Source organism: Etheostoma cragini, chromosome 16 (assembly GCF_013103735.1).
Source record: "Etheostoma cragini isolate CJK2018 chromosome 16, CSU_Ecrag_1.0, whole genome shotgun sequence".
Lineage (NCBI taxonomy): Eukaryota > Metazoa > Chordata > Actinopteri > Perciformes > Percidae > Etheostoma > Etheostoma cragini.
The window spans coordinates 4726365-4736373 of NC_048422.1; the positions used below are offsets into that span (position 1 = coordinate 4726365).

Here is a 10009-nt window from a genome sequence, read left to right on the forward strand (position 1 = left end):
TAAAGTCATATGCCTCCAAGGGTGTGTCAGGCTGAGTGGAAGAAATGTTCTGGCACTCTGCCTCTGCAGCTTGTAGAGACTGTCAGTTCCCTCTCACCAAATGAGGACCATAGTGTCTCTTGGATTAAGTGCTTCACTTCTTTTAAATTCTACTCACACTCTTTCTCCGTCTTCTCCGGGTCAGCTCTCTGCAGGGCGCTCACCTCAGGTGCGCCCCTTGCATCAGTCTCCTTGCACTGCGTAATGTAAACGGCCCCAATCTCCTCATTAACATGCGTCACTTTGGAGCCCTCTGCTGTGAGTCTTTTGAAGTTACCTTGTAGTTCCTCTGCAGTCATCTCCATATGGGTTCTCATTATATTGTTGGCAAGTCGGGAAAACAGTCTTATTACTGTTGTTCACTCTGTTTTCAGCTGATTTGGACTCTGCCATGTTGCTTTCTTGGCTGATTCAGTCTTTGGCGTGGACAGGTTGACGGCAGGTATGTGGTTTCCTCAAGGCCCCCAGGTGGATCTTCCCCCTCTTTGTGGTGGGCTTTTGTGGAGTCTTTGCTGGTCAAGGCCGTTTTTTTACTGTCAAGTGTTTCTTTGGGGTGTGAGGTGTCCACACTTGAAGGACCAGACTTCGGATTTTACTCAAGGTATATTTTATTTTGACCAGTTCATCAGGTACCAGGCCTGTATAGTAGCAGGTAAAAAAACCTTATACACAAAAGAAATGAAAACAATTAAATAGGTATTTTAACCAATGTGGATAAAGTATTCAATTTATAAGTACATAATACACTGAAATCAGGTATAGTGTTAACAAACAGAGCTTGTCTTAACTAACAAATGTACAGTAGTAAACTTAGTTCCTTTACCTATACAAAAGGTATTTAGATTTGACACAGTGATAACCTTTTCACACACAACAACACCCTAATCTATTAAACACCAAACATAAACAACCAAATAAGAGTCCATGTAAGCTTACCGATAGCCCGTCACAACCAAAATCCCTAATCCTCACAGTGTCTGCTTCTGCCGTCTTAGTCCAATGCACACCAGTCAAATGACTGATGCGCGTATTTGTAACACGTTGATTAAACCAGGCGCGAGCGTTTGATTGCCCAATTCAGTCCACCTGGTCGAGCGGGCGCGCGCAGTCACGTGCGGGCCGTTGAACAGGACGTGCGCAGGAGCCATCTGCGGGGCGGCGTGCAGGGGAGACAGCGAGCAGGTGAAGAAAATGGATCGCCGACGGGAGTCAGCCACACCCCCGCCAGATCAGTGAGACAGGCATATTCAGCATGTTGTGCTGTGGAATCATTTATGTCTAGTATTCAGTCTCCTTTTAGCTATGTTTTCGTCTCCACAAACTCCTGGAAAAAAATATCTAGCTCTTTCCCTTCTAAATGCTCCACTTTGCTCACCAGCTAGTCTCTAATGGCGATTTCCACTGCGTGGTATCTACTCGACTCGCATCGGCTCTACTCGCTTTTTTTGGTTTTCGATTACGAAAAAAAGTCCCTGGGACCTGCACCAAGTACTTTTTTTAATACTACCTCAGTCGAGGTTCCAAGCGAGCTGAGGCGAGCCCAAAAGGTGACGTGGAAACCTGCAGACTACTGGTTGGTCGGAGAAAATCGTCACTTATGACTGCGTTTTTAGCAAACAAGAGTGTGGAGTGTGTTTACAGACCAAAACATATTAAAACATATCTAGCCGGACACCGACAGATTATCCACTTTTTGCACTATTCTCACTTTTCAACTGTTCGGGCTTCATGTCGTTTCCGATATTGCACACTGTTACTTTAAAAAACAAGACAATATATATAACAAAAAATTTTATTTAGCTTTTCAAGTAGCGCATCAAACCCTCCCAAACTTCCCGGTCTTCTTCCTCTGCAGACTGTGACAGTGTCCCCCCGGCTCTGCTGGCCCAGATGCATCCCAGTCGTTGTCATAAGTCTCTCCGTGACTCTCATAAAGATTATACGAAGCCCAGTAGGTCAGAACCAGAGATTTCACCGGTCGGACGTCACACACCAGACGGTCTGCGGCGGCGATTTTGCAGAGCGTGAATGCTCTGAAACACACACAGCACACAGCAAACATGTTGGTGTGTAATCATGGTTGCTAAAGTTCATGTACTTTATATAGCGTATAGTAAATACTGACTGCGATGCTGAACACATGCAAATGTTAGCTAACGTTACCAGGAAACTTAACTTACCCTTTTGTTTCGGCGAACAACAGTCATGTCGACGTCTGAACTCCGGAGGAATTCCCAAACTCCTGTTTTTTTTTGTGGTGATTTTCGTTGCTTCCTTCAGCTTCTTTTGAAACAAAACATTTCTTCTGGCTGCGGCAGGTAGCCGACGTGCTGTTGTGAGCCGCGCTGAAAATTACGTCATCACGCGTTGCTATAGTGACCAGCCACGCTGAGGCTTTACTCAATCTGCAATGGAAAACGGAAGCATAATGGGCCGAGGCGAGCCGAGGCGGGCCGAGGCGAGCCGAGGCAAGCTGTTACCAGCAGTGGAAAAACGCCATAACTGTCTGGCTGCTGTTTGGTGCTGAAAAGGCACCAACGTGGGTTCATCAGAGCTTTTTCTCTGAAAACAACTGCCCGCTTCTAAGACTTAAAAGAGTAAGTATATTACTAAGTAAAGACATTGCAAAGCTCCAAGAGCCCTAACCCCATCACTATAAGCAACACCTTTCACATTACAAATAGAGACCCATTGCCAATATAAAAACACTGGTGCACCTTTTTTTTAAACTGAAAAGAAAGAATAGAATGTTTACATCAACCACATGATAACAAGCAGAATGGATATCTGTTTTGTGAGCTTCCAAATCTGACACAGGGTATAGCATATCCAGCAATTACAGAAGATTACACCCGAAAAAAAAAAGGAACGGGTCCCTATACACCAAGTTATTACATTTTGGGTTTGGATAGATTCGGTCAAGTCCAGTGAATTTGGACTTGTACTCGACTAGCAAAGTTTATAAACAAACATGTCATATATATTATGTAATACTTAATGCTGTTGCACAACTACTACAATATAAAACATTACAATGTCTAAACACTGCTGTGTAACCCTGCAACAGGATGTATTGGGGATATTGATACGATTAATAATGATGTACAGCGGTGTAACTTTGGTTTGAGAAGTGGGGGGGCAAAACAGGGGTCTATGGGTCCTCTGCCAAAAAACTTTTTAATCCCATTTCTTGCTTTGATGTTCTGTTTTTTATCTGGGGAAAGGGAGACCTCTAGTGGTGACTCCTAGAGTAATGTAATATTTTTGTTCTAGCAGTCACGCCGCAGTTCTAGGATACATGGTGCAGTAAACGTCCACATACTTTGCTCTGTTGACTTAAATTGGCCAGAAAAACATTTACCTGTAAGTACGAGCTCATAAAGTTATCTAGACATTAAGTACTAAGAAAACTAGTAATAAAATCCTTGGTAAATGAATTCGACTTTGTTCTAAATGTTTATTTTCATTGTATAGGCTAAATGCTGACATCGTGATGGAATTTCCCAGAGAAGTTAGCCTTAAGCTAGCCCATTTGTTTCTATATGTCTTTAACAGTCAATATATCAATATTGTTCTTGAACAACGTCTGTAACGAATGAAATACTGAAATGCATTATTTGTTCTTTGTAGTTTTACAGTGCTTCCTGAAGTTTGGAAAGGATACACAAGCTTCGTTCTTTGTCTTGGGAAAACTGTTAGCTATATGCGAGCTAATGTACACACACACACACACACGCACACACACACACACACACACCAGAACACCTATTTAGGGACTATGGTGATACAAAATCCAGGTTTATCCAGGTTTAAAAATGAGTTTATCTTAATGATAAATTCTTCCAGAAAGAAAATTTGTTTTTGTTTAAAATCACCGAGACAAAAATAATATCAAATGAATATAAAAGTGTAGAGGGGGAGGGAAGGAGGAGAACACAAACTGGATTTTGAAAAGTGTGTGTGTGTGTGTGTGTGTGTGTGTGTGTGTGTGTGTGTGTGTCCTACCAGTGTGTGTGTGTGTGTGGCGGGGGGTAATTGTCCTAGCCTGGCTCTGCCCTCCTATGTACTTCTGCTCAATTTTCCTTTTCCTTCAGTACTCCGTCTGGGTTCGCGGAATATTCTGGAGTTTTCTCAGGACGGATTTTTACTGGTCCAATAGGCAAACAGTGGCTGAGAACGATGATGATGCGGTTTGGTAACCTTTGGCAAGAACAATCTTCGCTGAGTTTTGTTGATGTACATGATGTTGTGGCTTTCCTCCCCACGGGGTTCAAAAGTTTGATTTCGTTGCTCGCTCCGTTAGTGATGAAGGAGATAACTGAGGCTAACGCTAGCGATGCTAAGATGATAGTTGTTGTCGTCTCCCCCCTTGTTAGCTTGGTACTACCAGACAGTACGTAGGAGGGCAGAGCCAGGCTACTAGACTGGCTCGGGGCAGATCCAATAGTTTTAAACGCCTTCATGGAAGTTAACACAAGTCAATGGAGAGTGACCAGACTCTCTGTTCAGATGAAATTTACGAGAGTCTGGTAGGACTAGGTTAGACATGTACCTCTTGTCCACAAATAGGCCCTACATGATGTATGATAGAACAGTCTCTGTGACATTCCCCCTATGATGAAATTGGATATTACCAGTAGCTGCTGGTGGACGCAGGAGTCTGGCAGCCAAACAGAAGCATGTGATGGACTGTGTCCATACTGGCATGAGGTATGAAGTCCACTGAGGAAGAAAAGCAATGTTGTTAATATATTTAATATTTAAGGAAATTTAAGGAAAAGAGTAACTACTCAACACTATTTGGGGATGAAGACTCAATCTCAACTTGATTTGCTAATTCAGACACATCATGTGCACCTTGGATCAAGGACAACAAAGTTCACAGGGGTCTAAACACATTTTGCAGACCATCGGTGGGGGAAAGACTAACATTTAGACAAAACAGGGTCATCATCAGTGACAGAATGGAAAAAATTAAAAATAAATACGCCTACATTCCTAAAACATTTTTAATAAAATGTAAAATAAAATCCATATTGGGAATTTAATCACACTGATTTTTAAATGTGTCATGCCAAAACATTTCATGAGTTTGAACACGTTTGACTTAAAACAAACAACTGATTAATCATTACGTGATACATAAAGACAAACAAGATATTTTTATTACTACGGCTGCAACTTCTGCTTCTGTTGCTGCTACAACTACCTCACTCTATTTCTACCACCATAACAATGTCCGCCACAACTGTTGGTGGTAATTCTATTACAACTGTCTTTTACTTTGTCATCTTATCCAGTTGTCTACAGCTGACCTACGTTATCCCTTAAAAAAGAACCATCTAGACTGTGTAATCACCAATGAGATAGATAGCAACAGCTAGATTCTGTTTGTTGTCTGTCAATATTTTAAAGAAGATATACTCACCAATATATGCATCTCGACTAGTTGGCACAGGAAATGCTGTGCACAGGTAGGTGTCTGACTGAAACATTAAAGAACACAATAATAATATTTACTCCTAAATGATAGAGTCTAGTCATCATTTGCTGAAATGTTAAGCAGACTTTGATGCAATCAATTTAGACTGATGTTGAGTTACCGTAAATTCCGGACAATAAGCTGCTACTTTTTTCCCACAATTTGAACACTGCGGCCTATACTACGGTGCGGCTAATGCATGTTTTAATGTCACTTACTTACTTACACTCCAATATTGTTTTTTGTACTATGGCAACCGCACCTTACTATACCTTTTATTTACATTTACTTTACATTCATTCAATACCTTTTACTCATTGTCTGTTGTTTGTGTTTTTACTTTTTTTTTTATTTTGCTTTTACTCTAGGAAACTGCTGCTGCTATAATGAGGGAATTTCCCTACCTTGGGATGAATAAAGTATTATCTAATCTAATATGATGCAGCTTTTAAGTTGCATCATGTTAAATCACCCTATTACTCTACAAATTGAAGTTAGTTGCATTCAACAACTTCTTCTGTGTTTTGCGCCATGCCGCAGCATAGCAGAGTTACCAGCGGAAACACTGATACAAATACAGGATTTGCCTCTCATGCTTAACGCTATAAAGCTGTGTTAATAACAATTAAAACTGTGGACAAATGTCAAAAGCGCAACACCAGCGCTGTCGCCGCTCTGTCTCTGTTGCTGGGAGCCTGTTTGAGTGAATGGGGGCGGTGCTGCGCGGAGAGTAAGAGGAGAAAGGCAAACACAGGCACGGCTTTACAGAAGAAATGGGTCATGTAATGTAAAATTAAACCATATCAATATAAACAACATTGCTTCGTTTGAGGAGAGGCAGCGGATGCGACCTAGAGGAAAAATATTACTCGCGCCCTAGAGCCCTGTAAGCTAACAGACACTAACTAGCACTGGTCACTGCTGTTGTCTGTTAAACAACACAGACGGGACAAAATGTTGCGTTTACTGGTAAACTGGTAAACCTTGAGACCGACGTATAACCGACCGATCTGTTGAATTTTCCTCACGTTACTCTGTCCTCTGTGACTGTCTACATCTAGAAACTAAGCTGCATGGTGCAGGGAACAACTCTGACTGGCACATGATCAGACAATAGTTTACGGAGCGGTAGGGCTTTTAAAAAAAAGAAAACTGACCGTTCTATAAAATGACGCATTTTTTAAAAATTGCTTGATTACGCAAATTTGACTGTGGGAAGCCAAAATCGTGTTTGTTTCACAATTTGAATAGTTATGCAGCCCTATTTAATGATTAAAATTTTGAAGTCAAAGGACTGAAACTAGTATGTTTCAGAGAAACTGACTTACCCCAGTTGGGACAAGACCAGGCATCCGAATTTCCACAGAAAAGTTGTGAGAATTCAAGACCTGCTGCTTGGTCCTGGACACACAGTCACTGGGCTCTGACAGGACATTTTCCTGGGACCTTAAAGAAGAACAAAAGGAACAATGTGATTTACTACTAGCTACACTTTATCACAACAACCCATACACACCCAACCCATACATTGGGGCGGCTGTGGATCAGTGGATCAGCAGTTGCCTGCCTGGAAGGTTGGGGGTTCAGTCCCTGGCCCTGCAGTCCCATGTCGTAGTGTACTTGGGCAGGACACTGAACCCAGAGTTGCCCCCGATGCTGAGCATGAATGTGTGTGAGTGTTTATCTGATGAGCACCATTAATGGCACCTTGAACTGGCAGAAAAATCCAAAACGAGGTATTGTCTGTGAGCGAAAAGTCTCTGGCTGCAAACGCTAGCATTAGATAGACAAAAACGAAAGCATGATAGACAAGACCCTGCAAGAACTGAGGGACTTCCGCAGAGAGTAACACTTTCCTTGACAGTATCAACATAATCGTGACATGACACTGTCATAACTATGACATGACACTGTCATTAATGTGTCATAAACCCTAAAAACAAGTCATAAAGGTGTATGACTTCTGTCATTAAGTGTAATTTTTGTCATGACAAAAAATTGTTTGACATTAATCAAAGTGACATTACCAGAAGTGGTATGACAACTTGAACCAGGATGACATTATCAAAAGGTGTATTTGTCATGACAACTTGACATTAAATTTCTTTGGAGTGTCCTTATTAAGACAACTTGACATTAAACAGGATTTCATTACCAGATGATGTCTTTGTTATGACAACTTGGCATAAACAGAAAATCCACCGCTTTTTGTATTCACGACATGCTGAGATGACAATAAGCATAAGGTAAGAGACCAATTCTAGCAGATAGATGTGACAGAATAAAAAAAAAAACTGGCTATCATGACACCATTATGACTATGATTCTTAGACACAGAAAAGGACACTCCAAATTAATTTAATGTCAAGTTGTCATGAAAAATACATCTTCTGGTAATGTCATCCTGGTTTATGTCAAGTTGCCATTACAATGACATCCTAAACTAATTTAATGTCAACTTGTCATGACCAAGACAACTTTGGTAATGTCACTTTGATTAATCTGTCAACTTGTCATAAACAAGACAAATATAGTCTTATGGTTTGGGGTTTTTATTGGGTTTTTATTGGGGTTATTTTTCCCTTCTAGCCTCCTTGTGGCGTATTCTTGGTTTTCTCCCCGGTAAGTGTCTGTTTGTTCTACTTCCTGTATTATGTTGATAGTTCAGTTTCCTGTCTTGTCTAGTCTTGTCCAGCTTTGCTTTGTGCTTGTCTGATTGTCTAGCCCCGCCCTAATGTGCTTCACCTGACGTCTCACCTTTTCCCCATTACCTTGTTACCTCTTGTATTTAACCCATGTGTCTCCTTTGTCAGATCCTTTTGCCCGTTTTGCCGTTGCCCTGTGAGATTGTCAGCCGTAACCCCGTGAGTTTGTCTGTTTAGCTGTCTCCCTTTTTCCTGCCTGTTTGTTCTGCCTGCCGGTGGTGATCCTTTTGTCAGCGTTTCCGGCCTGCTTGACTCTCCCTGTGCTGGTGTTGATTTACATTTGGACTTTGCCTGAGTTTACCTCCTGGATTTTGGACTCCTGCCTCTCCCTGTGCTGGTGTGGATTTATGTTTGGACTTTCCCTACTTTTTCGTTGAACTGTTTGAAAAAAAAAAACTTTATGTACCGGCTTACCCCTGCCTCCTCATCTCTGCGTTTGGGTCCTCCTTCCTGCCCCCCAACATATAGTGTCAACTTGTCATGACCAAGACCTATTACGTTAATGCCATGGACTTTGATTAATGTCAAGTTGTCATAATCAAGACAACCCAAACAATGTCAACTTGTCAGGATAAAAACTGAATTAAACTTAATGACATTAATAAACAACAAACATTTATGACTGTTTATAAAAGTTTGACATGTTCATGACTGTCATGTCACGATTATGTCAATACTCATGTAAAGTGTTTTAGAAAATTGTGACACAGCTCTATATATAAAAACTAACAGTAGGATAGATTATGCAGAGGAGCAAATCATTTAGGCGGAGGAGAGAATACAAGAAGTGGAGGGTGCAGTACTGGAGAAGCTAAAGCGACAGACTCACCTAGAGGCAAGGATAAGGAACACCGATTCAGGTGGGATAACATTGTTATTATTCACTCTATCAGCAAAAAATAGCTATGTTGAGGCTAGCATAAAAGTGCTCACATATTCAAAACGCCACTTGACCAAAAAACAAGATTACAATAAATCTTAAAAGCGGTGCTTCCATCCTAAATATGGTTTTAAACAAAAGTTTGACTTGAGTACATTCACAAAAAGACCCTAGGTTGCATTTTGGCGCGAGTTTTGATTTAACTCACTTTATTGTACATCGTCTTTGCTATCTATTTTCCTCTCCCTTTTCCCTCACACAGCCGCTATGCTAATTCCAACCCCGTTCACGGTCACTCTCCTCACTTCGCCACTCAGGCCCTGACGTCACTATGCTCAAATGTGACCAAACCACCTTTAACGGAACATAAAATACAGGTGCATGTTCATTTATTTATAATAAATCTGAATCTAATTATCAAAATAGACACTTAGAACAATACATTATTAAAAGAAACTTTACAAAAATCTAAACTGGCTTCCGGTGACGTCATGATAGAAGCAACAGCTTAAACGTTAGGCTCCGTTAAGAGTTAGAAAAATAACGACAACTTCAGCAAGAAACACCTTCTAATTTATACAATACATGACTACAAAATGAGTGGCCCTTCAAAGACCAGATTGGGAAACAAGCAGGCGAACTCCAAAGTATTTGACGATAAAAAACGAAGACCGCCAAGCCCAGCTAGCAGCGTTAGCTCAGGCTCGGATCCACCAGATGCTAACGTTAGCCAAAAACATGATAAACTAGCGGGCGAGACGCCTATGCTGGAAGAGATGAGAAAGTTGCAACAGGAAAATGCCGAGGGCCATAAGCAGACCAAGTACACACTTGGTCGCCTGGAGACATCGGTGTCCGAAATAAAGACACAATTGAATGACCACACGAGGAGGATTGACGAGC

The 10009-nt window shown here is 41.3% G+C and overlaps 1 protein-coding gene across 3 annotated transcripts in view; it reads right to left on the reverse strand.

The window, feature by feature from the left end:
• pam (peptidylglycine alpha-amidating monooxygenase) overlaps positions 1-10009 on the reverse strand; it is an 89079-nt gene that overhangs the window by 68470 nt on the left and 10600 nt on the right. For all 3 annotated transcript variants that reach the window (XM_034895507.1, XM_034895506.1, XM_034895508.1), the window contains 3 exons: positions 6850-6967; positions 5468-5525; positions 4674-4761 (listed from right to left, as the gene is read on the reverse strand). In XM_034895507.1, the coding sequence (XP_034751398.1) occupies positions 4674-4761; positions 5468-5525; positions 6850-6967 (264 nt within the window). The remainder of the gene's footprint in view (positions 1-4673; positions 4762-5467; positions 5526-6849; positions 6968-10009) is intronic.